This window comes from Cynoglossus semilaevis, chromosome 8 (genome assembly GCF_000523025.1).
Source record: "Cynoglossus semilaevis isolate Cse_v1.0 chromosome 8, Cse_v1.0, whole genome shotgun sequence".
Taxonomy (NCBI): Eukaryota; Metazoa; Chordata; class Actinopteri; order Pleuronectiformes; family Cynoglossidae; genus Cynoglossus; species Cynoglossus semilaevis.
This window is the reverse complement of record NC_024314.1, coordinates 11,236,570-11,264,456: the sequence shown is the minus strand read 5'-3', so window position 1 is coordinate 11,264,456 and position 27,887 is coordinate 11,236,570. Positions and strand designations below refer to the sequence as shown.

Sequence of the window (27,887 nt, the reverse complement as noted above, 5' to 3'; positions counted from 1 at the left end):
ACAAGTGTGAAAGTTCACACACACACACACACACACTTAGTAGGGTAACAGATGCCTTTTTGGCTTCCAACTTGACTTTCAATACATATACATACACAGTTCAATAGGCGGTTATATGTTGGGGTAAAGCCACAACTGTGACCCGGTTATTTAACTGGACTGTTGTCCTCGAGCCAGTCTGCAGTGGAGGGTGAGTCAGTTTTATGGTCTACTGTAAAAGGTCATAATCAAGTGACCATGTGTTAGATAATGAAAAATATTTCACGTTTTCCAGTAGGTTTCAAAGTCATGAAAACTCACTTGGTTGATTGTGATGCCTTAGCCAAATTGTCACTTTTGCATATGTAGGTCAGAGGTCAACTGAAGGCTAATATATACTGATTAAATGACCCACAGCTGTAACAGGATCTGCCGTTCTGTCAGCTGGAGCGATTCTCTTCATTAACCGGACACAGGGCTGTCAACGGCTGCACGCCTCAGCCCTGAATCTGGCCTGGACCCTGCTGTTTGTAAGAATCTCAGTTATTTCACTCATTGCTGCAGATCTCTACACATGACCGTGCAGGATAGAGGGATAAGCCGCATTTCTCCCCATTTTTCCCACAACAATTTCAATTAAAAAGAGATTTGTGGCAGAAAAGCACATTTTCATAGAAGCCGTGAAATGAAAATCCTGGAAAATGACTGAGATGAGATGTGATGCTGGGGTTTAAGGGCTATTTTCGTTACTGATTCCTGACTTTTCTTGCCTATTTGCATGGAAATGCTGAAATAAAATGGCGAGTGTCTTGTTTAGGTACAAACTCTGCACCAATGTGACCATGTTTTAGGAGAAATCGTTATTATTTATTAAACTTATGTTTGTGTTAGTGATGTAGTATTTGGAAATCTCTGACTCTAAATCCAGCATCGATGGTGCATGGTCATCCATGGAAAAGCTTCTATGATGGATTGACTAAAATATGCTATCTACGATGAGGATGATAGCTGTAGCCCCAGACTGAGGTGTTTTGCGTAGAAGCTCCAGGGCTGAAACTGCATTTAGTGAATATTAATTTAGTGCCACTTGTGGTTAATACTCTTCTCTCACTTGTAATACTGTGGTTCGAGCACATTGATGCTCCTCAGGGGACAAATCCTGGAGAGTTTGATGATACCACAGTTTATCTTACAGGGATCCCACGTGGTTTGTGGTTTGGAAGGAAATGTCAGCAGATATTGCACAGATAACAATAGGAAATAAAATGTTCATGGTTATAATCCTCTCCAGAAAACTGGGTATCTAAATACTAGATATTTTACAGTTTTCATGTTTTTAGCCATAGTTAGCGTGTTAACTTGTTCAGCAATGCTAGCACAAGGTTCAGAATAAAAACTGTTGTTTAAAATGAATTTAATTAATTCATACATTTTATTCCCCATGAATAAAAAGTTATTTAGCAACAATATCTCCATTTTTAATTAACTGTTTATCTGGGATGTTCTGGAAAAACAAGTTGCTCTTTCAGTGATCTGTTTTTGCCATTTTTAGCTGATCACTTTTCCTAATATAAAAGTATTAGGAGTTCTACTGTTTGTCTTTAAATATTTTCATCTAGTTCTAGTATATTATAGAGTACTTCAATAAAACTGGGTTAAAACCTAACCAAAACACCTAGCCTCCTGATGATGAATTGTTTTATTTTTTTAAGTTACTCTGACCAAGAGAAACATTGTGTTTTCCAACAATGTAAAAACCAACCCATAGTATTCACTAGCCCATACACTGGTGGATCCTACCCTTTCAGAGCGTGTGTTGTATGTTTGACCTCTAATGCCCAGCAAGTTCAGACTTGTTCCTACAGATTAATAATAAACCCTGATGGACATGTCCTGCTGCTGCAGCAGTACTCTCCACCACACTGTAGTACTTTTGCATTCCTTCATGAGTTGTTTTTTTTTTTCAACCATAGAAACTCAAGGAAACATGATTATGTTATTGTTCTCCATTTTTTATTTTGACACAATTTATTGCATCGAGGCATGATTGCATTTTGAAACAGGTTTTTTAAACTAAAAGTAAAAATAAAAAACAACAAGGTAAGATCAAAAAGGGTTTGTAGCAAACTTGATCAATATGATACAATAAGAAAAGAATCTGGTCTAAACAGTAAGAATTATGATTCTGCTCATCACTTCTCTACCCACACCCAGCCATTGTTATTCTCATACACCATGTAAAACGCAGATTGGTGGAAAGAACCCATTCAACCACCCACCCACCCCCCTTTAGAAAAAATTACATTTACACTAAAGTTAATAATGACAAAAAAGATCCATCACCCAGTGACAGAAAATGCTACCGTCTTCTTTTTTTAAAAATCAATAATCAAAACAAATATAACAAAAAAAACTGCATATTCTTGATCGACAAATTATGGCAAATTATAACCAACACATTTCCTTCTTCTTATATGTATATATGTAAATATTTAAATCTAGAAAGTGAAAAATGATATAGGGAACTCAACTTATTGCAGTTCATTCTTTTAAAGAAACCCCAGTTACAGCATATATGTATGCATCATACGTTATGGTCAGTAAACTTATTTTTTAAAAATCCCACCATTTTCCAATAAAAAAGCTGTCATTTCCTAAAACTGCTGCCTATCAAAGTGCATAATGTTTGATTTCAGCTCCTTCATTTAGTTTTTGCTTTGCAATACATAACTGTAGACAAATGGCAACCCACCCCTGCCACTGTCCCTATACACCTTAGTAAATATATATATATATATATATATATATATATATGTGTGTGTATCATATATATTAGATTGACTATGTAAGTGGTTGTTTTCGAATCTCAGACTTTCTCATCTCTCCTTTCCCTCTTCATCATCATGAAGCTGACATGATGATTTCACTGCGGGTTAGTAAAAAACGTTAGCTGATAATGTAGCAAAAATAGTGTCTTACTGTACTGTTTACTTTTACTGAGGAAGTGTTTTTGTTTGTTTTCTCCAGTTGCTGCCACAGCTCACAACGGTGTCTCATCACCAGCTCCTTCACAGGTGAGTCTATGTTCATATTCTTTATGTACATGTTGTTGTTGTTGTTTTTAACTTAACACATTTCCATTTGCGCAAGGTTCAGCTGTTTGTCTTTGTTGTTACATCCTGACGTTGTCGTTCTGGACAAAACTTAAATTTAGTTTAAACAAAGTTTTAATGTCCCAGCTCTACACAGCTCAGTGTGAACTGAAGCAGGAAATGACACATTTAGTTTGGTCCACTTGTGACTCGCTTTTGCCACAGGATTTATTAAGTCAAATGGGTGAGGCCTGCATCTGATTGGACAGTTTCTTTTTTCGGTGATTTGTTGTGTTTATGATGGAGTGAGATGTTGTTTGGTCAGTATGACATACACAGATCACCAAAACTGTATTGAAGCAGGTCAGACCCCAGGGTTTTGGGAGTGGGTGGTTGGATTCACACATGTTTAACTGAACTGCATTAGTGAGACTAATGCTGTTGGGTTTACGTTGGTTTTAATCGAACCAAACAAGACAAGTGCAAACACACCCTTATCGTCCTCCACCTGACAGAGAATACAGGTCCTTAATCATGTTAGCTCCCATACTGTAGAGTCATTTTTAGAGGAATGTTGTTGGCTGGTTTCACAGTTCAAGCTCAAGACACCTTTGACATGACCATGATTGGAAGGCATGCTGATACACCTCTAGTTCTCAGTCCTCAGTGTTACCCACTACAGTTGGATAACTGGCCTAGTTTTCTAAGAGTCAGGGAGATTTGGGCTCAGAGTCACAGAAAAGCCTCCACTCTCTCCCATGGCTGCATCTCTGTGAAGAATCCCTCACACAGACCAAAGCCTTGATCCAGAGTCAGTGGAATTGCCTGCGCCTCCTCTTTGATTTCCTCCCAGGGCTGCAGCATCGCCTCCTCAGGTCGCTCTGGGAACAGCGAGGAGGGCTCGTCGAACTGCTGCAGCTGGTTGTGGCTCTGAAGCAGCTGATCCTGGTCCAGTTGATGCTGCTGCTGCTGCTGCTGCTGCTGCTGCTGCTGCTGCTGCTGCTGCTGCTGCTGCTGCTGCTGCTGCTGCTGCTGCTGCTGCTGCTGCTGCTGCTGCTGCTGCTGCTGCTGCTGCTGCTGCTGCTGCTGCTGCTGCTGCTGCTGCTGCTGCTGCTGCTGCTGCTGCTGCTGCTGCTGCTGCTGCTGCTGTGACAGCTGCGCAGCTCTCCCAGATTGACTGAGAACTCCACTGAAGGAGCACTTAAGTCCATATAACCGTAGGACTGATGATGACTCAGGTGCTGGCTCTCACCTGCACCGGTGAGGTCGCCTCCACCACACCACCTCCCCAGACCTGCTGTGTGCTGCTGCCGCCCCTGCATGGAAACCTCCATCTCGCAACCCAGGGAGCTCAGCGCTGTGTTGATGTCCAAATCCTCAAAGGTGCTACAATCCCCACTGAGAACGTCGTCGAACACGGAAGCCAAGTCAAAGTCCCCCCTCAGGATGTCAGCTCTACGGGCTTCTGTGCCTAAAAGTGGAGACTCTGTGAACCTCATCACCTTGTTGCTGTTTGAGGAGGGGAGGTGCTTCCGTTTGCCGCCCACCGTCTGGTAGTCACAGCCATTTTGGGGGCTGTGATAACCCTGGACCAGTTTGCTCTGTCTCTGTGTGCCAACGCTGCTGCTGCTGTACTGGTTAGCAGACATCCTCCTGCGTTTGAAGATACCATTGACAAACATATCAGCATACTGAGGATCAATCTGCCAGAAGCCTCCTTTCCCCGGCTCGTCCTTTTGTCTGGGGACCTTTTTGAAGCACTTGTTGAGGGACAAGTTGTGGCGAATGGAGTTCTGTGACAATGAGAAAAGAAGGAAACAAAGAAAACATATCAAGTAAAATCTCCATTGGTCCAGAGCTGCGACAAAGGCCACTTTGTCTTTGTGAAGGAGACCAGATGAGAGGACGGGAGGAGGCGGGTGTGTATTGTTGTTTATATAGGAGAGCAAATGTACCTAATTAGACTGAGGAGTAACGGGCAGCTCTGTGCATTTCAAACATGATCAGCTGTGCTTAGCTGCCATCTCTCTCAGGAGCCCTCATTAACACACACACACACACACTTGCTTTCTCTTGCTTCATCACCATTCCCCTTAGACAAAAAGATGGAAATGTCAAACTCTCGCATTGCATTAAAAACTGAATGGAAGCAGAATTGTAATCATGGAGAAATCAGCATCTCTTTAAAGATGACATATTATTTTCGATGTTATTTTTTGGAATCATTTTCACCTCCATCTCCTGACATGTTCATCCTAATGTAGGCCACAAAAGGCCCCTTCGAAGAACTTATGGTGTCTAATGTTGACACTGGAGTCAAATGCTTACCCTTTCCCCCCCTCACCTCACCTCGTCATTTCTCTGACTCATTAATAATAGAAGGACACCCATCCGGGCTCGGTTACCTGCCAGCTGGGCTCCGCGTGTCTGTAGTAGCAGAAATTCTCCGTGATCCAGTTGTAGATGGTGGACAGTGTCACTTTGGGCTGCTTGCTGGCCTGCATGGCCATGCAGATGAGAGATGCGTAGGAATAGGGCGGTTTAACCTTAGGGTTAGTTTTGTAGTCGACCTCGGCAGGAGGACTCGGCTGAATGGGGATCTGCGGGTAGCCGTTCGCGGACCGTGCGCAGCTGGCGAAGCGCGGTGCCGCCGTGGAGTCGCTGCCGGAGGTGACGGGGCTCCCGAGGTACAAAGGCATCCCCGTAGCTGCGGTGTCCCCGGCCGGGGGGCTGGAAGGAGAGTCTGTGCCTCCTGTGGGGAAACCGAGCCTCTTGAGAAAGAGTTGCTGTTGAGAGAACGGACACCCCGGTCCGAGGCCGGCAGGTCGCTCCGGGTCCGCGCTGAGGATGGAGAAATTCTGGAGCCAGTGGAGACTGGTGAGACTGTCGTCCATAGGGATAGAGTCGGGACCTTGTACCTGGTCTTCCGGGTAGACCGCCATCCATTTCTCCTTAAACTTGTTGGCGATGTCTGGGCTCGTCAGGACCGGCATCCTGGTTCTGTGCGCAACGATTAGGATCTGAAGACAACCAGAGAATGTTCAGATCAGCATTTAAAGTTGTATTATGTCCTAAAACAAAAACAACAAAAACACCTAGTTATTAATTGCATATGTATTCCCTCTTATACACAATACAAATAAACCCTAATGTATGTGATACGCATCCATCGTGTGTAAAAGAAGTCTGAACGTAAAGCCACAAACAGCAAACATGATAATCCTGTTACCTCGGGTGCAGCCTCTCTGCAGGAGATGCTCCGTGTGCACCTGTTGCAGAGGGTTTCTCCTTCTCTCCTCTCCTCCCCTCTAGTCTCCTCTCTTCTCCTCTGTCAGCAGCGCATCTGGTCTCTGCGCAACAAGTGCCGCGGGAGGAGCGCGATGTTCAGTAGTAGTTCAGCTCGAGGTAAAGACGGGGAGAAGTTAGGGCAGATACATTCCACACCAGTCCGACTTTAAATCCTGCAGTCCGTGAACCAGTGTGATTGTAGGAGGTGAATAAGACGTGAAGATACGTGAAGGTCGTAAAACAAGTGGTTCTTAAAGCCCGAGAGACTGCCCACCATCCCTTTAACTGCCAGGGGGGACTTCTGATTGGCTGCGTCTCTCTCTCTCTCTCTCACTCTCTCTCTGTTACACACACAAACATTCACGCACCTTTCCATCACTGGCCTACACACACATTTCAGCGGCAGGTGCTACAGTGATGCCTTTTCACAGATTTACTTTACAGACAAACAAATCTGACAGCCCAGCTTTATTGAGATCCAATACCATGAATAAATCTGAACATCGCTGCATTCTCATTGATGTGTTTTATATTATATTTATAATACATACTAAAACGTGTCATTTAAGTAGACCAAACCACGTGCTTCCAGTGTGCGTCATCTTCCTTCAGGTTGTCCTGAGTTTGGAATTACATTAATTTATATTGTTCCACTTAATCATTTCTGAGGTCGCTGGATCCAATCACAACAGTTCACCACCACAGAGAGACAACATACAGTACATACAGGGAGGCAATAGCACCAACCACTTTTTCCCGTTTTGTTTTGTACTGTGTACCATGAAGTGCTCGATAGAATTTCAGAACTGTAGTTCTTTCCACTTTTATATCGCTTCCATTTTAATGTATTTTGCTTTGTGAACTTCAGTGCTGTCACACAGAAACTCTGTCTTTAATCTCCATGTTGGTGTGAAACATGAACTCTGCACGACTCTTCTTTCTCCTCCACCTCCACCTTTGTCACCCTGGTGGCGCCACGGGTCCCGCTAGTTGCGCACTTTTGCACCTGCAAAAAAGAAAAGCGTTAGAGGATTCTAAAGTGAAAGTGATTTTTCGTACACAAAACATCAACCTTAAAACAAATAATTATCTCCAAAATAAATATGACACATACAATTTTCATTTTCTGTTGATATCCGTTCTAAATGGGTTTGATTTTAAATGTAGGGACTACGAATACATTTTAAATGTATCGTTTTTAGCGTGGTCTACGTTATGCAACATGTGACCCGGTCACTCCAAACAGACGCCCATTCCTTATACTATTGTAAATAAAGAACAGATTTAATTGAAAATTTGATTGGATTTTTGTTCACCTTCCAGTGGACTCACCACCCGCAGGAAGGTTCAGGGGGGTTGGTACGGTGCATACAGTGTGATTTGGGTGGCGGTCATGTGACTGCTGCCCCTGCGACTTGGTAACTGATTAGCGGATGTAAATGAATGGATGGATGGATTTTTCTTTGTTTTGAATATAGTAAAAAAAATGTACGTCCTTTCTTCACTATTTCTGTCATGTGACCCACTAACTTCCAAACACTTCAGATATTAATTCCACCCGAGACAAACAAACACATCTCTTAATATTATTCGTATGTCTCCTATACATATAAAGTAAAAATATGCATAACAGAAGCATTAAAATGTATAATAATTCGTTTTATAGTGTTGTGTTTCTTACATACTTTTTTGTTTAACATCTTCACCGTTTGTGATCACAGCGTCGTTTGCGTGAATTATGTGGAAACACTGCCACACAGTGGATTACTACCGAACTGCTACACAGAGCGATTAAAATATCCTATTAAAAGTCAAAAAAGAAAATCATCCATTTCAGACTGCGTTAATAAAATATAATGTATTCAACGTGTTGTTTTCCTCTATGTTTATGAAGTGTAGTTTCCACTTAATAAAAACAAGGCGTAAGCACATGAAGCTGCAACATAATAGTTAAGTTTATTCAGAAAGAAATAATCGTTTGTTTTTAAGGGACTGTTGCCCACACACATGCTAAATGTTGGTCCTATCTCTTTGAACCTGAGGTTGTTACATCCATCTTTCTTTTCTCCCCCAACAGTTTATGAATACATTTGCCTTTGTGGTCTGGCATTGTCTAATATTCACTGCTGAACACTAAGAAAAGGATGAGTGGCAAAAGACACCTCTGCTGTTCAACACTTCACAGCCATGCATCCGTCAGGCCAGCTGTTGCATCCTGTCAAGGAGGTTAGATTTTTAAAACGTCTCCGGGTTTGTTCAGGGTCTTGACAAAAGGGTTTGCTACTGAGACAGGTAAATGTTTAAACAGCTGCTCTTATTGTTCCCTAGCTTTTCTCCCTACTTCAACAGTCCCTGTGCTCACACACAGTATGAAACATTGCAACTAGTGAGCAGAAAGTCAGTACTGGAGCCCGATAAAGCACTATGTATTTCTTGCTAATAGCACTATTAACCTTTAGAAGGATCTTAATTGAGAATGTCTTTAAATGTATGTCCTCCAATAAAAAAACTATAAACACTGAGACAAACAGATAGACATAAGACACCATCTATTTTTTTGACACACAATATTAGCAGCATCTAATGTCACATAACCATGTATCCATGCTCTTTATGCACTAAGGTACGGTGTAGGCTTTGTTTAACCAAGTTTCTTATATTTTGGTTACTTTTGGGAACCATGTTGCTATCCTTTAGGCCAATTCTTTGCTAACTTTCAGGTACTTTTTTTTAGCTTTTAGCTTATGTTTTATGACTTTTTACCTTTTCAATTATACACTATATATATATGGTTAGTAAAGATTAAGATAAAAGGTCTATTTTAAACAACTATTTAAAAAAAGTCATCTTGGCTATTGCAGCTCACTACCTTTTAGCATTATCTGGGTTAGTGTTTAGTAATGTTTTGTCTTTTGCTTTTGTTTAGCTATGTTTGCGTAGCTGTTTTGGTTAATTATATGCCAACATTTATGAGTAATGCTGTCAATGGTTTTTATAACTTTTAGGTTAACCCTCACTTATCTTTAACTTTCTGGTTAACATTTAGCCTTTTTTGAGATCACTTGAGATTATCTTTTTTATGAGATTATGGCAAACTTTTGGATCATTTTACCTGTACTCTATAAGGTCTTTGTCATATTTATGTCATGCCTAACAATGGATGTGGTTTACTCAAACAGCACCAAACAGATTTGTTTAGTTAACTAAAGTACCAAAGGTCACATAAGAAAATTAACAGGCAACCTCAGAGTAATATGAATGTAAAGATTGTATTGCCCTAAATGTCAATGACCTCATATCACCCAGCACGGCGTATATAAGTATTTCCTCCAAGCGCATTATATAACCAGCAGGGGTCTCCATTTAACCTTCATACTTCAATATGCACTGCTAAAGCTGCCACATACGCCTTTGACGAAGCAATGTTTACAGCTCAGTTACCCATAATTCTGAGCGACCCAAAGGCTAAATGGCAAACAGCCAGTTGTGAAGCTGATGTTGAAACCACCATTTCCTGTTAGATGACTGACTGACTCACATAAGTAATTCAAAACAAGTTGAACTTTGATAGTAGGACATTCATAAATGTAAAAACACTAGCATAAATAGGAAGACTCTGTTTATATTTGATTATAATTGATACATTTATATTCACAATAATTATCCCTCTTCCTGTAGTGTATTAGCAGCAATGGATTTTCATTTTAAATTTGGTCTATAAATCTCTACTCAGTTGTCTACTTCACAGCTTCCTATGTCTTGCCCACTAAAGATGTTACTTTTTTTTTTTCAAACCGCAGCTGATTTAGTAGCTATTTTACACAAGTTAAGTTTTGTTTTGATAATGTGTTGGCAAATTATACATCCAGGCCATAGGACTAAAATGTGTATCACTAGGCAGCAACGATTTAGTCTTCGGGAAACAATTTAGTGCTTAAGTGTAAAAAAAAAGACAGTTTGCATGTAAGTAGGGGCAAAGTCATCGTGAACATTAGTGGCCATGTTCAGCAGTGGTCTGTTCCAAAACTTCACTCGCAGCGATGTAATTGGCGGCAGTGAATTTTGTTTACCATATTTGGAAAGATGGTGACAGAGCGCAGCGAGGGAATTGGACGAGAGCACCCGTCATTCACAAAAGTCTGCCTTTCTGCACCTCAACAAACAAAGCGGGAGGTCGCGGGAATTGTAGTCCAAAACAAAACCCTTTTCCTCACGGAGGACAGGAAGCTTCGATGAGTACGTGTTCGCTCTCTGTGCCGTGGACGCCACGTGAACTTTTCAATGAAAAGTCAATAAAGCAGAACTGGAGGCGAAACAGTTTCGATATGAAACGTTTTAAACTGTCAAATTTAAATCGACTGAAGAACGCACGAGATCATCCGCTTGCGCCACAACATAAGTCCCACCCATGGGTAGCGCAACTTCCTGATTGGCTAACGGTCTCTGTCAATCACGCCACGTTCCTTCCACTACCGCTCCTACAGTAAATATTTGTGTTTGCTCAACCGGCTGTAATGGTGGACGACTGAAGGCAGGGGAGCGGAGTATTGTGAAGAAAGAGAAGGAGAGAAAAGGAAAGGGAAACGAAGAGGATTAACGACTGAAAAGAGTCCGCTTCGAGTGTGTCAGCCGCCACGACTTTAGGACAACGGGCTTCGTCGAAAATGGATGAACTTAAACATCAAGTCATGATTAACCAGTTCGTCCTGACGGCGGGTTGTGCGGCAGACCAGGCGAAGCAACTCCTGCAGGCGGCACACTGGCAGTTCGAGGTAAATGGAAATCTCCAATACACCCTTTTATTTAGTATGCATATTTTTAACTTGATACGAAGACATCATGTTTATGTCTGGCCGATCGGTAGCTTAGCCTTCCCTTGTTAAAAGCCACTGCAACAAGCACAAAAGCGTTACTGTTAGTTACCACTTCCCCTTTTTTCGCGTAACAACGGTGTACTTTTGAATGTCATTTCATTATTTCAGATATATATTGCACCCCCAATCTAAACAAGTGGGACACGGATACACAGCCATGCAGCAGCCTGCATATCCAATTAGACTTTACTCCAGATTAAATACTGTAATCCGACACATGACAGCGACGAACAGGCGAGGCCAAGTCCTGTTATTACGCAATTAAGAAGACGGCTATAGTATTTTAAACGGAGCACACCGAGTATTTAGAACGTTATTGTATCGTGTTTCTGTTATCTCTGTGGTTAATGTCAACACTGAAATGGTTAAATGCGTTTTTAAGAGGTGCGATTGCCACTACTTTGATACATCTTATAATGATAATAATTTAACCTCGTCTCTCTGTGTTTTTGTTGTAGACTGCACTCAGTGCCTTTTTTCAAGAAACAAATACTCCATACGGCCATCATCATCAAATGGTGAGTGTATGGAGAAGGAGTAGACGGAAGGTGGTGGGAATAAGAATGACAATGTTAACAATGACATGCATTTTTATACTCGTTTTTTTCGTTTTTATTGCATTCGTATGAAATGTATTTTCCAGCTGTTATTTCTAGGAGTCCACCATGTTGTATTGGAGGGGATGTGGCTAATAAACGGCCCCTATAGGCCAGCAGGGATGATGTTGTACTAACAATAACAAAGCACATGTCGGCCATGTTGTGAGCTTCCAGAAATAAACACAGGGCAGGCATGCAGCTGCAGCAGCAACACTCTGAGACTGCGTGTGTGAGAGAGTGAGGGGGAGAGAGAGAAAAACAGGAGAGAGATGAAGCGCTAATGCTTGGTTTAGATGTACATGTTGTCAGAATGAAACCTTCTAGCTGCATTTTGGAGTAAGTGCACAACTTTTTTTTACTTCACCATGCAGTTCAAAATAGTCACAACATGCCATTGTGCCCTATTGTCTATCTCTGAATAATTTCTTAAATAAAACATGGGATTTTTCTAATAAATAAAAAAATAACTTCTGATGCATGTTTACATGCATCTGACAGTACAAAATGTAATTCTACATGTTTAAACAAGAGTTAGGAGGAAAGAAAAGAAAGAAAGTCACCAAAAAACATGATTAAACGCAAAGTGTAGTAGAACAAATATATTCATAATGACAAAGTATCAAACAGAAACAGAGTTAAGAAACAGAGTCCTGTTAAGTCGTACATTCCCGTATCTTTACATGAGAGAGAAATCTGTTTCTACACATGGTCAACATATATTATCCCTTGTGATCCCATGTTTGTGATTCTGTATTTGTTTGAGTAGATAGGTTCTAGGATTTGATTTATCAGCTGTGTGTAATTTTGTCACCACTTTGTAAAGCTTATAAGTGTTCACCTTTATAGTGTCTACTTTACACCCCTATAAAATCTGGATTTCAAATCAGTAAATCTGACTAGTTCAGTCAGCAACTAGTCTCATGAGAGTTGCTCTAAAATGAAGTACTGCTTGTGGTTGACAAGTTGTTTACAAGTCTTTCACAAGAATTGACACCACTTAAGTTAGCTTCAGCTTTACTGATTGATTCAGTTGATCTATGCATCTCTTTGACGTATGTCAGTCCTGTGTCTGCTGTACGCTCAGGTTTTACTGTTTAGTGGAATAGTCATCTGTCAACAGGACTGTTGTTAATCAACATCCTGCCCCCACTGGCACTGTTGTTTGGTAAGAAGTCAAACTTGAAGTGTGAAATGCTTCAAGTGCTCATCTGGACTAGAGAATACAGCTGTAAATCAATGCAGAAAAATGACTTTTTATCTAACTGAATTTACTGTGGCCTACAACGGAAAGAAGGGCCCCACTATTTCTTGGTAAAAAGAAAAAATGTCAGTTTATAGGAAGAGGAAACCTACCACTCACACATGTACGCCCCTTGTGCTGTTGCAATTGAACTTGGTAGTTGAGTTGTTACTGCCCTTCACATAACAGTCACTGGAGATTTCTAAAAGAGCAAACTTATTGTTGAAGGGTATAATGGCACATTTTAGGGCTGTAGACCAGACCACACAAATGCATGTACAGGGGGAGACATAAAAGAGACACTAGCACTATTGCAGTCTTCAGCAGCATACATTCTATTGTTTGCAGCTGCATGCATTCAGCCAACAGCTGTCTTCTGATTGAGCCTGAAATGGCTGTAGAAGGTGTTCGGGATGAAATTATATATTTTCTACACCTGTGAAACTCTGAGCTGATACCAAACTTATAATCAAAAAAGAGAAACACCAACGTCTTTGTTTGTGTGCATGTGTGCACTATTTTAACTGTGTTCTGTTTGGTCCAGTGAAATATTGTCAGTTGGCATTAAAATAGCTTACAGAGAGAGATGAAGCGATTTTATTATAAAAATGAAGAGCTGACTAGTTCTCTGATCAGCTTGGTGAATAAGAGCTCCTCTGTCACAGCAGATACTGAATAAAGTTTCATAATCACTAGTTGGCGTCTTCTTCTTTTCGATAACGTGCTGGTATGTCAGCTTATGTTTTGCCTTGTTTGCCTTCCATGCTTGCATTTATATTTTGAGCATGCAGCCAGTGGGAGTTTGTGTGTGAGTCATAACATTACTACAGTAGGGCAGCATGTCCAACCCTCCTGCAGCTTATCAGGCCACAGTGTTCGTTGGTGTACACATCTAATCCACTTTGCTCGCTCTCACTCTTAACTTTCCATCCCCCATCTATCCTTCTTTCTGTGTTTTTATGTCTGTCCTTGTGTTGATTCTTTTCTTCAGTTGACTGTAAACATAGACAACCCAAAGCTACAACTCTGTCACACACCACGTCGCACCACAAACTCATCTTTTAGTTTTTCTATTTTGGCAACCATAGCAATCCTAGCAGATCGCCTGTAGACGCAAATTCTTGGCAACACATTAGTTTAGATCAACATGTAGGTCACTGCGTTTGTGGAGGCTGCTCACTAAGCTAGTTTATTCTGTTGTTATTCTTTGGAGACCCATTTTAATGAAGTTTTTATGTTAGGGAAACTAGACAAAATACGTTTTGTATCTATAATAGGTTCATAATATAAAAGGTCATAGGTCATACAAACTTTCACCATGATGATGTGCAGAAAAGCAGTATTTATAAGAAAACACATCCCTATACTTTGGACTGACATCTTCAGTACGTTAAAAGATGACGAGGCCTCAATCTTTAAGCCCTGTCTATCTCAGCTCAACTCCTCCTTCTCAGTTATTTTCCTCACACACACCCTGTCTACACAAACGCTGCAACCGCACCGCATTCCTACAGGACGGGACTCTCATCTCAACCCAAAATGGACCCTTTCACAGCAGAAGGGTGGCAGTATATCTTACACCCCAGCAGCGCCCTGGTACTTGTTAATACATTCTCATTTTTAACTCCACCTTCCCATGACTAGCAGGGTTTTTCCTTGATCACAGCCTGTTCACTCGCACTTGGAATGTTCTGTTTATTTCTAATGCTTCTGAAAGTTGACACAATTATCAAATATTAAGCAAACAACCTCTCCCAGAGATGTTCTTGGCTCATCTGAAGGCACTGCTCATGTGAAGTCTGAGTTATTTCTGACTCCCTGTTTACAATATCTCTTTACACAGTTGGAATGCCAGCTGTTCAAAACACTCTTTAAATGTGTACATTGTTAACTCGGTGCAGGAAAACTGGAGGCAGATTATCACCTTGCATTTAGAAGGGCTATTGCCTAAAATGGTCTAGTTTATCCAAAAGACAGAGAATATTGGAAATATGCCTTTTTCAGTCGTCCTGGTTTAGACTGGGCCGGTCTGGAAGTGAAAACCCACTCACACTCCGCTGTCTGCTCTCACCAATGTCAGATATTCCGTCATTTATATTGCAGGGGCACTTACAGGCCGAATGATGTGAATGAATCCTCATGTGATCGAGGGAGCAGGAAGTAGCTCAGCTGGATAACTTCCACAGTTGTTTGAGAACATGTGATCCCACCCCTCCCCGTCCCCCCTTCACACACATCATGTGACTAAGCTGTACCACAAAGGCTGGCTTACACGTGTGTAATTTCTTCTGTTCTGTGTTGGGACGAACGAAGAATACACTGCGAGGTAGTCATGTGGCATCTCTGCAGTGGAGTCATGGTTGTGCTGTTGAAAAGTATATTGTCTTTAGTAGGTCAGTGTAATAAAAGTGATCCACTGTAGAAGTATTCCTCCTTCTCTCTCTCCTGAATCATATCTTCCCTCTGACTTTATGTCTGTGTCTTGTTTTCACTCTAATGACCTCCTGCATTCAAACAAAGGGACACCCGTCTCTCCCTCCAACACCGTGAAGAACATTGTCTTAATTATGTGGAACAGGCCTTTCTCTGGTTCTTATTCATCTGCTGAATGCAGGCAGTGAATCATTTCAGCTACGTCAACTGAAAACTCTTTAACTGTTTCCTCAAACTGGACCAAACCCATTATACCTCCAACAGAATCATAAATAACAAACCCCTTGGTTTAAATGAAGCCCATTGCTAAGATGCTCTGGGGGTTCAGTGACATAACCAAATAGTGAAGTGGGTGTCAGATCTTTTTAACATCTGTTTCCTGGCAATAGTAAGAAGGAGTTCTTTTGTGTACACAGGTTTGTTTTTGCTTAGTACAAGCGCTGTGTTTTGCTGACTGAATGCTTCAGTCTCCTTACCTTTGACTAAGTCTCAGGATGACAGTCCTGCAGATAAACTCAAATCTGTGGTGTTCTTTTCTCAAATAGTTGTTCCACACGGTCTACATTGATTCTTGTTGCCAACTTTAAAAGTAAAACAGCCCATATGTCTATCATACTGTACATGTTGTGGTCATGTTTCACAAATGTAACAGATTGACCAGATATTTCACATAGAGATAAAAAAAAACGTTTTTTTTTTATGAATTGCAGCTCTTAGTGCTCAGTGGGTTCAGTGACGTAACCAAACATTAAAGGGCACCGCAGGGTAAAAGTGATAACAGTCAGGTTTATTTCCTGGCAGTGTGAACACACACGGTGAGTGAGGAGGAGTTTTGTGCACATAGGTTTGTTTTTGGTTACTACAAACACTGGGTTCTGGTGACTGGGTGTGTCCAAGAAGAGGATTGCGAAAATCCACCTTTTTTCCCATTCTTGTGAGAAGTAAGCTGGCTGAAGAGAGTCGGGCGTCTAATGGCTAGCAGCAAAGGTGTAATTACAATCATATATCATCAACAACACCTACAAATTACTGTCACCATTTCATATTAACTATTTATGACCACATTAAGAGGGCAGAGGTAAATAATATAAAGTATAAAGAAGACAGGTATGTTTTCATATAAAGTAAATATTTTTGCAAACACACTCATTTGAAAAAATGAATTTTCTTAGAGCCTTTGGTGTTTTGTTTACCTTCAGAGGAGAAAGGTTTCACCAGTTTGAAAGCAAGAAAACAATCTTCTAAGTCCATATTTGAAGGGACGAGTCTCAAAGCCTCAACAAAATATTCTTAATTTGTTACCTAGTGATCTGCAGCAAATGTTTAAACACTGGTTTTGAGGAGTGTTTGGATCTCATGAAGCTCAGCTAATTGTAGGGTGATGGCTGGTATTTAAATACAAGACACAATGATCCAAACACTACAGCCCAGGTCCCTGCCACAGACCAGACAAGGTGTTCTGTGTTTCTGCAGACTTCCTCACTAAAGTAATTTGAAACACAATGAGCTGACGTCCAGTTTATTTTCTCATGCTGTTTAAGGTCATTTTGTGTGTGTGTGTGTGTTATAATAATACCGTTGTATGTAGCAGTGTGTATTAGGTTTCAGACTTAATTGTGTCTAGATCTGGTAATGTTGTTAATGGGTTTGCATACATACTGTGTGTGTGTGTGTGTGTGCGCGCGCACGCACGCACACCATTCACGCGTACAGCCATGCCAAGTACTTTACCACATCTGAAAGGGCTTGGCCTGTGCTCTGCATGTTCCAGCGTGTTGCCCTGCATGTTTCCAAGAGCACAACTTCCCAGAATCCTAACCACACACACAGACAAAAGGCCATGTTTGTACACTCACTTGCATAGGAAAAAAAATGAGTCTCAAGGGACAAGGAGATTGGGGAAATTATGTACGACGATTGCAAGGATCAGTTGTGTTTCTGAGTGGGACAGTTTTAGGTTTGGTTCATACTGACTTCTTTGAGGCATGGAATACACTTACAAACAAACACACACACACACACCAGGGATCAGGAAACAACATGACATCCTGGTCTGTTGTTTTAGGCTAAATGCTTATATTTAGACATTCCGTCTGTTGTCAACCAAAGCTGTGCTTTACTGAACTTGTTTACATTTAAGTGGTAAAATCATAGAAATCACTCAACCTAACTCAAAATGATTAGTCCATTACAGATATTTAATTATTTAACTCAGTCTCTGATCTCACATGGATACATTGCAAAGTGCAGGTTATACGTTTTTCTTACATAATAAATATTGATGCTGCGAGTATTTTCCATACTTTTCCTCATTTTTATTTCTCCAGTTCCCTTAAAAAAACTTTTTGACTTTGAACATTTAAGGAACTTTTCTTTCTGGGTTTACTTTCAGTAATTCTAGTTTTATGGACCAAATACTCATATAGCGATTATTAAATAAAGAAATACTACTGAGGATTTTATTACAATATCAGACTGTATTCAGGACACTTGTTCAAAAGATGATGACACATTTTCATTGCTGCTGCATTTTATTTCCACGTCATTCTTTTCTCTAATTGGGAGTGAAAGTGAGAAACGTTGAATGTTGAACAGACAAACTTTGGTCTAATGTAAATGTGCAGCCGAGAGACCTATATAAGTTTTTGGCAAACTCTGCCTGAGTGTTTTTCTTCTTCCTGGCTGTGACCTTCGGCCTAGTAGTCTCTCCTGCCAGCCTGTTACCAGTTGACAGGCCAACCCCCATTTTCTAGATACGAGTGGACCACTGAACACCTATTGTTAGCCAGCTAGTCTTTGTTGTCAGCAGTGCAGTGAGTGCATTTGGTCATGCAGTCCTCCTGATTCCTCCAGTTCTCCACTGCTGTTTTCCTTCTTTCTCTGTTGCTGATTCTCCTTCCTTTTAATGTACAGTCTCAGAAACTGACAAAAAACAAACCACAGCCTGGGTAATGATCAACCCAGTCCCTCATGAGCTCAGATCCAGCTGCTGACCTGTGTGTATACAATATCAACACACACGCAGATATACGCAGGCTCAGCTGTTAAGAGCTGGGTAAAGAGAGCCCAGGGGGTCAGAGGTAAGGGAGGCAGTTCTTCTAAACATGCAGCAGCACCTGTCAGACCCCCAGCCCTCTGTATGTTTTTTTTTTTTTGGGATAAAACATGGAGCTCTGTCACATCATGCCACTCCTGCAAAAAGTAAACTCTTACCTTGATGTTTAGCTGATGGATGTGATAATAAAACACAGATGGAAATGAGGTTGCAGGTCTGGTTTCTGTAGTGACGTGGCTACACCAATGTACAATGTACAGTACATGTGTATTATGTGTAAACACACTGCACAATTCCAAGTGTAAATCAAAGTACCGTAGTATGTTCTTGACATCCATCAAAATTCATAGAGGGGTAAACAGTGTTTAAACTCACTAATACTCAGTGGTAATTTTGACAGAAATATCAGTTGTTTTTGTTGACTGAAGTCAGTGGTGTTACATCTATCACAGGTCAATATCTGTGTACAGATTTATATCTAAGTTGGCTACAGTAGTTGGTGATTTGGAGTGTCATATGCGACATTTAGCACACTGTTGTTGTTCTTTTAAGCAACACAAATACAAGTTGCACTATTTTTGTCTGACTATAATGAATTACTCGCCTATGTTGTGTTTTGCATAGTTGCCATGCTGCACTTTTTTTTTACTAGGTCATGTTTGCATTAGATCCAACTGCAGAACAGCAGCACCAAAAAGCTACAGTACAAACACGCCATAAGAGTGTCTATAAATATTTAACAGGCAGGCAGAATTGTATACAGTTAATGGTTGACGCAGTCCGATCTCACTCTGTTCTTCTTTTGGTTTTACTTGGCTCACATTATATCACTTATCTTTCTGCCCCACAATTACATGAATCAAAGATTAGTCCGCAGCCCCATTTCCAGTAACTCTGTCATCTACAAAGCAGAGTGTTATTTAGTGTAATGAGGTAAAAGTCCTGCAAACACAAGCACATGTAGCATGTTGATTAGATGTACTTTTGGCAAACCATCCTGTGCTGAGGTTACAGATTGACTGTGTTAAAGTCAAAACATCCTTTTCCAGTTTCCACAACACAAAGAGTTTACTTTTGTTCTGTACAAGTTTGTGTGAGACAGTTTTTCACAACCTGACGCAAAGAAACAAACATTTTAGTTACCAGTATTGTCTTTTTTGCATCTTTTACTAAAACATCAGCCTCAGTTGTTACATTTTAAAATTGATTCACAAAAATATTTATTTATGACGCTGATGGTCCTCATTAGAAAATTTGGTTCCACCAACTCCTAAAAATTGTTCAAAACGTAGGTAAACAGTTCCAGTTCCACAGAAACAGACCAACACCTGAGAGTATTCAGGACAAGTTTGTACAGTTACATGTACAAAATATAAAAGTTATACATATATATTAGAAAATAGTTTTAAAAAAGTCCTCGTTTTGATGACCAACAGCTTCATCCAACTACTATACTACTACTACTACTCTACTATAGAAGAAATGCTTGTCAAACAGTACTAAGGAGAATGTGTGCAGGAGGGTGTAAGACGTCGAGATGCTGGCATCACCATCGTCCCCGTCCTCGTCTCACAGATCTTTCTGTGCCACAAGTGCTGGTGATGAACGTGTAAACTGATGGAGCTGCAGACTGAAGAGAGAGAGAAGTGAGAGAACGACATAGATGAAAGCTAGAAAATGTCATGGGTTTATGAAACTGATCACATCATAAGAAAATGAAGAAAAATGTTTTATTTCCTACCTTTGTTAGTTTTGGTAGTGTTTCAATTACAATTTAACCATCTTCTTGTTCGTCTTGCTGCTCCCTTCTTCTCTTTTGCCACAGCAGACCTTCTCATTTGACCTTGAATCACCTTGAATATGCAATGCCTTCATCATGTCCTTTAAGCTCACCCTATTTTCCCCTGTAGTATCTCCAGCGTACAATTTTATGACCTTTCTGACAGTTGTTCCATACTGCAGAATTACTCTCTGACTACTATTAGCTTGAGCCTGTCTCTCTGGTCCAGTTGTTGATTGTATTTTACCAATGCTAACCTCACCTTCTAACCGTCCTCTAACCCAATGTTGATTTTTAGTGATGTGGGGAAACCTACAAGAGACGTTGTACACAGTAAATATGTGTACAGACTTGGCTACATAGCTCAAGTGTGGTTTCACAAGAACTTTAGAAAAAGATGATTTGGATATTGTGAAATTCTAACAAATAAGAAGTAAGCGCTATTATGGGAATGGTTCCTCCCTTCACTCAGTTCCTTTCTTTGTGTTTCTCCTAAACAAAGGCAGCCTGTCTGTACCTTGAGCAAGGCAGACTCAGTCACAAACATCACAGTTTTTAACTCTTTAAAGTTATCATTTATATAATAAGTGTTTTACAGAGACTAAATGTTACTGTATATTTAAATGGGTTTTATCATCACTGTTGTGTGTGACTTTAGAGGAAGCTTGAAGTTCGGTCAGTTGAGGTTCCACTGCGTACCTGGTCAGTCCTGTACTGAACAGTTTTCCCTCTACTGCTGGTCTTATATCCTCACTTGATATTCCAGAGGACTGTAGTCGTAGTCCAGAAGTGGAAACGGCTTGTCTGTGTTGTGGACAAACATTCAGTTGTGCACGTATGTACACAAACAGGAGAGATTTAGAGGAGCCTCGCTGCCAACTCAGACCAGGCAGGTTTGGAGTGGTTGCTCTCAGTTAGCCGTGTGTTCCGTGGACTGGATACAAGAAGGGACAGAACTGGGGAGACTGTGGCCTCTGTGGCTCCATCCATTGAACAGCAGATCTCTGTACTGCTTCCTCATAACAACTGTCGCCATAACAACGTCTCTCTGTTGGCTGTGTTTTGAACACAAACTGCTCCTCGCTGTCTTTTATTCCCTGACTCTCCATCTGTAGGTTTTAAAACAAATGGTCGCTCAAACAGACTCTGTGCCTCATGTGCTTTAAATGTCAAATAGAAGGTTCTTACCTTGATACAAGTGCTAGGAACATCTAAAAAAATAACACTTTTTTTAAAAACACTGCGACCTGAGAGGTTCTACCAGTGTGTTTGTGTTGTTCTGACTGGGAATTGAGATCAGTTCTGGTTACCTAACAAACTAAACCCACAGATGGAGGTTTGTGTGAATAAATTAAGCTCAAATCTCGCATTACGTGTTGTGGTGTTCCTGCAAAAGACTTAGGTCACCATTTACAATATACTGCCACGGTGGTAAAATATTTAAAAAGACATTAATTTCACCCATTTGTTGATTAGACACATTATGTCCTAAAAAAAGAATTATTGCAGTGCCGAAACTGTTCTCCCACATCAAAGATGTTTTGATTGAATTTGTTGACGCAGTTGTAGCTAATTACTAGACAAATGTAGTTAACATCTGGCAGCATTTAATCTTTGACAACTTTGAGCATATGTCTTTATTGAAGTCGTTAGCAGCTGTCTGGGTTAACATTAATTATGACGCAAATGTACAACAATATTTTAGTGAATATCCAGCTGGACTGACACAGCAGGGTGTGCCCCACTCTCGTCCAACAGCTGAGAATGATGAATGGTTGGATGCATGGAAATCCATCTACATCTTAGCCACTATTTAGCTTTAAATCTTTCATCAAACTTTTAGTTTTGTTCTTGGCTACCGCTTGGCTAATGCTTATGTAACTAGTTGTCTTACAAATTTTTTTTTATTGTCTGGCACCAAACACCCTTTTAACGACATACCCATGCCGTACTTCAATGTCAGCAATCAGTAGAGAAGTCAAAGGATGACTCATTTTCATCAAGTCGACAGTATTTAGAGTTTTAAATTTTTAAATAATTAATTTAATTAAAGATATCTGTCTGACAGCAACAGAGTTCTTTGTTAAATAAATCCCTTTAAGTATCACTTTCATAGTCAATCCACACCCAAGTTTCAGTTCAGGTCACGTTTCTCGAATCATGTTTTTCAACGTTTATGTGTTCAATCCTGATTTTTTTTGAATGACTGACAAACTAATGATTAACCCTCATGTTGTGACTGCAGACTGACTCATCTGGGAGGTGGTTAGATTTTTAACCTCCTTATGACCAAGCACCTTTTTCAATATTATGTCCTTGCTTCAGTGCAATCTTAATGTTACAATGTTAATGTTAGCTTAATTGCAATGTTAATCTGCGATGGTGTGTTGTCTGTTGTCATTCAGATCAAATGTTGTTGTAGCGTAAATTCAAAGCTAAAGTGTGATTTGTTTCGGTGTGTTGTCTGTCTGTGAGAAGGAAATCCTGCTGATTTAAAAATTGCGGTGGTTTTATTGATCTTCCTCTAACACCATTCAGATCAAATGTTGTTGTAGCGCAAATTCAAAGCTAAAGTGTGATTTGTTTAAAAATAGGCCAGTGGGGGGTGCCGAAACTTCATTGATTATGTTTGTTTGAAACATACTGTAAGCCTGACTGGCCACATCTACCAGGAAATAAATCATTGTATAGCACTGGCTAGGTGATATGTGTGGGTTACATGTTTGTCCTGTGACACATTAGCTCAAAGTTTGATTCAACCCCAGGCCCTGTGCAGCAGTGATCAACAATAATGTAATGATAACACTCCAAACGAATCACATTAAGAGAACAACATTCTGTTTGTAAAGCTTCTCCCAGTGGAAGACATGTTTGTTTGTTTGTTTGTTTTTCATATGGATGGGAGGAGGCTGGAGCGCAGCAGCAGTGATGCTGACAGTTCTGGGCTCTGCTGAAACATTTATCAATGACAAACTGTCAGATAAGCAGTGGGATCCAAAAACTGAGTGGCCTGGCAGAGAGAAGACAGCTGCAGCGTCTTCGTGTCCTAGTCTGTCCAAGGTCCCCTGCACAGAGTGCAGTCCAGTACAGTGCCTTTTTTTTAACGAGAAAAAGAAAATACAAACAACACCCACGTGACGTTTACCCTTTATTTATCTATTGTTTGGGTTGAAGAAGTCGTTAGAAACCAGTCATCTGACTGCATGTAAATATTTTTACCTCCTCATTACTGGGTGTGTGTGTGTGTGTGTGTTTATGGATGAGAAAGACAGATGGAAACATCTCAGTAAACAATCTAAGAGGTCAGAGGCCAGCATTTTGGCTCCTGTTTAGTTATTTCTGGCAGATGAATTGGAGGTTAGTATTATTTCCTACCTAAGTCACACTCACACAGATCAGAATCAGAAGTTGTTTTGTTTTTTTTAAGACAGCTTGTGTCACTGCTGGCTAAGAACAGGAAAGATCATAGAGGTCACTCTAGCATTCCAGGGTGTCTTTTTACAACAGGAAACAGGCCTCAGAGACATGAGCCAGCGTTTCCTGTCGGAGCGAACAGTGGACGCTCTCACCTTTCATAACAGTGTGCCACCCTGAGAACCTCTGGCTCGTTTCGGCTTGGCTCAGCATGGTTTTATTATCAGCACTATCCTGCAAGCCCCAGTGTTTTGAGGGAAAGGTGAGGGGGGCAGTGTAGTCCAATTACACTGCCTCCTGACTCTCAGTCGTTTCCCCTTTCTTCTCTGGTGCCACGGTCTGAGAACAGTGGGCGACAGAGTCCACGGCGTCAGATTAGATAGCACAGGTCAGTCTGCGACCTGGCTGTCAGCACAGGGAATGTTGTAGAGCAGCTTTTCCTCCTTTCCAACGTGCTGCTACTTATTTGTTCATCTGTGACTGCAGCTGCTATTCCCAGTCGTTGATTCACGGAGCTTATGACTCTCAGTTCCTGAAAATCCACCCCCTGCTTCCCTAAACACACAACCTGGAATATGTAGTGAGTGTTTGAACATGGGAAAAAATCCTTTATAACTCAGGACATCATCTGAATTTGAGTGGATATTAATTTTAACCTCAGCACATACGTTATCTTTGTCGTCACTTCTCACCGTCGGGAATAAATTGAATCTGTCCAATCCCCATCTGTTCACGTGCCAAGTTGGTTTTCTTCCCACCAGTTGTGACAGGTCATCTGGGATCATTTTGCCATGTGGTTGACTGGCCTGTTGGCTTCTCGGCCCGGACTCGTATTTTTAGATGTCAGACATTTTTGCTAAATGTAACTCCATCTCTCGTTTCCTGCTGGAATACAGAAGGTTGTTGTTTTCCTAGTCAAAAATGGACTAGAAAGAAAAAGCAAAACAAAAAAAAGCCAAACATGTTGTTCACATGGTTTGTCTGCTGTAAGGTGCCAAGACCGGTGTTGTTTTTGGCACGCAGCTGTACTGTGTGTCAGTTTGAGTTTCTGCCTGTGTGTATGTATGTGTGCATGATTCAGTGTGTGCTCAGGGTGAGCCACTGAAGGAACTCCTGCCAGCACAGCAACAACATCATTGGCACAAAGGAGGGTCGGAGCAGGTCAGAGCACAGGGGAGTGTAAGAAGGCCAAGGAGACCTGTGTGTGTGCGTGTGTGAGAGAGACAGTGTGTGAGTCTACAGTCCAATTTTGTTCTCGGGCTGAACACATTAAATCACTCGGCTAAATCAAATTTAGCTCATAACAGGAAGTTGATCTAAACAAAGCAGCTGAATGTGACCATCAGGACCCTGGGGGGTGGAGGGTGGGGAGGGGTGTGAGAGCAGACGCTGGGTTTCCCCTAAATTTCCCTTTAGTTACTGAAAACAATCTTCATCCTTTATAGATCGCATCTGTAGCATAAATACAGTTGAGGATTGTTTCACACTGGGTGATTTTCTACAGTCTCATAAAACTAATTCTATTGTCTTCATATTTATGATTTACACATCACCTGTAAATAATATACACCAGGCTACACATGTCATAAACTCTCTCTGCACTGCTTCTTTTCCAGATGTGCACCCCAGCCAACACACCAGCAACACCCCCAAACTTCCCGGACGCATTGACCATGTTTTCACGACTGAAGGCATCTGAGAGCTTCAACAGCAGCAGCGCCGGCAGCCCCATGGCCGCCGCCATGGCCACTTCACCTCCGCCCCCCCAGGTCGGCGGCTGGGGGATCCCATCTAATGTGCAGCAACCACCGCAGGGACTCTGGACTCAGGGGCAGCCCCCTACGCAACCCTGCCCTGCCTGGCCCACGGGAGTTAACCCGCACACAGGCACTGAGCAGAAGGCTAGCGTAGCGATGGAGGCTGAAAGATGAAGGGAGGCACAGGACTGATGAAGCCCCCCTACTGCCCTAGGGAGGGAAGGGAGCAGGGTATAGAAGCAGGGAGGGAAGGGTGGGGGGTGAGAGGAGATAATGGGGTTTTAAAAAATGGGGTTTTTGGTCTTTTTATTTCCCCAAAATGGAAATGGACAGAGGACAAATGAGATGGAATCTACGCAAACCAAGAAAATCCCACCAGGGACAATTTAAGATGAGGAGAGAAAACCAATGCAAATGTTAACACAAAACAAATTACACAAAAAAGAAACACACATGCACACACACGCACTCAGACATAGTAATAAGAGAGCAACTGAAATCTTTGTTAGGTTTTTCTCCTAAGTAAATGCATAGATAAGAGAATATTATTAAATACTGAGCTAAAAAAAGAAATATAAAAAAATTGTCACGCCCAAGGATTCTATGTGATGTTCAAGGACATTCAAGGCAGCAGACTTACATTTTTTGGTTCTCAGTTTTGTCTAGATTTTCATTTTTTTGAAGCCAGTGTATATTTTTTTGTTTCCTCCGTCACTGGTGACTCTGTTTCTGCGACTTTATGTGCTGCATGAGGAGCGAGAGGACGTTGAGATGTAGTGTTTTAGAATGACTCGAAAAAAAATCCTCACACACTTGAGTGTGAGTGTGTACGCATGTGAACGGGTGGTCGCGTTTTTAATCAAAATAAGTACATACACACGAACACACAACAGAAGAAACACCTCCATACTGTCATCCCCATCGTCAGAGCTGGGACTTTTCTTACCTCACCTGGTGGTCACCTGACTTTTTTCAGCCAATCAGGGATTCTTCTTAAACCAACCATCGCCACCACCGACACAGGACATGTTTTTAAAAAGTTTCCTTTTTTTTTCTGAAACAGTTTTAAACCTGGACTCAGATGATAACTGTCCACTGGAGATTTTTGTTGGGTTATTAAAGCAGAAAAAGGTTTTTAGTGTAATATGGTTTATAATGCTAACTGTTGTTTTTCTTGTTATGAGGTTTTCACGAGGAGGTTTTGAACTCGTTTGTAAACCCACATTGATTTTTGTTTTTTTTTTCCTTTTGAAAAGAATATAATGAAACGCACCAAAAGAAAAAAAAATGGCTAAAGAAAAAAATCGACGACTCCATCTTTGTAAACAGAATCGCCACTTTGCATGATCTGTTCATAAATGTGTAACATCTTTTGTAGCAAACGTACATTGAGGTCGAGACATGTTAATGGGAGGGGGGCGGTGTTCGAGACGGGGTGGCAGTGGGTGGGTGTGATACCCAAAGTTTAAACAACAATGCAATAGAGCAAAGTGTCTTGTTTGAAATATGAGAAATGGAGGAGATGAGAATGGGGAGGGGCCGCTTGAAGGAGCCCACCACTAGCTATTTGGGGGACACTACAGACTACTTTCAGATATACAGTATATATAAATATTACTGCCCTCAGTCTGACCGACCACAGAGGGGTTTTTATGACATTTAGGTTTTCAACTTTTCAGCCGTTCCCTGGTCCACTGACAGCTGAGGGACACGTCGGGGAAGACCCTGTTAAACGGCAATATATTGAAAAAAAAAATCAGGGTCTGCCCTATTTTAGTTTAGTCTTGTTTGAATTATTTTTACATTGGATAAAGAAGAGAGAAAAAAGATATTTTGAATAGCTGAAGGTCTTTTTATTAAAAACAAAGATGATTAGGTAAAAAAATAAAGGGATATAATCATGATTTAATAACCAAGTTTTTTTTTTTTTATAATATAGACCAAACTAATGTTTTGAGTTGCTCCATGGTTCGTACTTTATTTGGTGAAATCCGAGCGTTTCTGGGTGGGCCTGTTTCTAAATGGTTTCTCATGTATGTTCCCTCAATGCCCCCCACCCCCTTGTATGACTGTATGAGACCATTCCCACAATATTTGTGGACTACCTGATAATTAACTTATCATTTTTGTGAACCTAAATAAATATTGTATGTCAAACTAATGTCCATGGTTTACTGGACGGTGGGGCTCGTTGGGATATTGATGACATTTTTCTGTCGTCATTAGGTCATTGAGGGTCTTGACCTTTTGAGTTGTTCCAGTTTTGTAGTGGAAATGGTGTGGAACTGCTGTTTAGCCTGGCTCATTACATAAACATGGCAGTCTGTCTATAATCTTTTTGAGAATGTGATCCTGTCAAAGTTCATTCAAAGACCA

General features: G+C 41.0%; 2 protein-coding genes across 2 annotated transcripts; one reads left to right on the top strand and one right to left on the bottom strand.

Moving 5' to 3' along the window:
• Nucleotides 1-1,976: 1,976 nt before the first annotated feature.
• On the bottom strand, nucleotides 1,977-10,664 carry foxj1b (forkhead box J1b). Its single transcript, XM_025057173.1, has 5 exons — nucleotides 10,430-10,664; nucleotides 6,301-7,365; nucleotides 5,477-6,091; nucleotides 4,233-4,864; nucleotides 1,977-4,068 (listed from the first exon to the last, which is right to left on the bottom strand). Exons 3-5 carry the CDS (start codon nucleotides 6,062-6,064, stop codon nucleotides 3,804-3,806), a joined length of 1,485 nt encoding a protein of 494 aa, XP_024912941.1. The 5' UTR covers nucleotides 6,065-6,091; nucleotides 6,301-7,365; nucleotides 10,430-10,664; the 3' UTR covers nucleotides 1,977-3,803.
• Nucleotides 10,665-10,854: 190 nt separating this feature from the next.
• On the top strand, nucleotides 10,855-27,668 carry ubald1a (UBA-like domain containing 1a). Its single transcript, XM_008314726.3, has 3 exons — nucleotides 10,855-11,131; nucleotides 11,692-11,751; nucleotides 25,371-27,668. The coding sequence occupies exons 1-3, from the start codon at nucleotides 11,024-11,026 to the stop codon at nucleotides 25,683-25,685; spliced, it is 483 nt and encodes a 160-aa protein (XP_008312948.1). The 5' UTR covers nucleotides 10,855-11,023; the 3' UTR covers nucleotides 25,686-27,668.
• The last annotated feature ends 219 nt before the right edge of the window (nucleotides 27,669-27,887 follow it).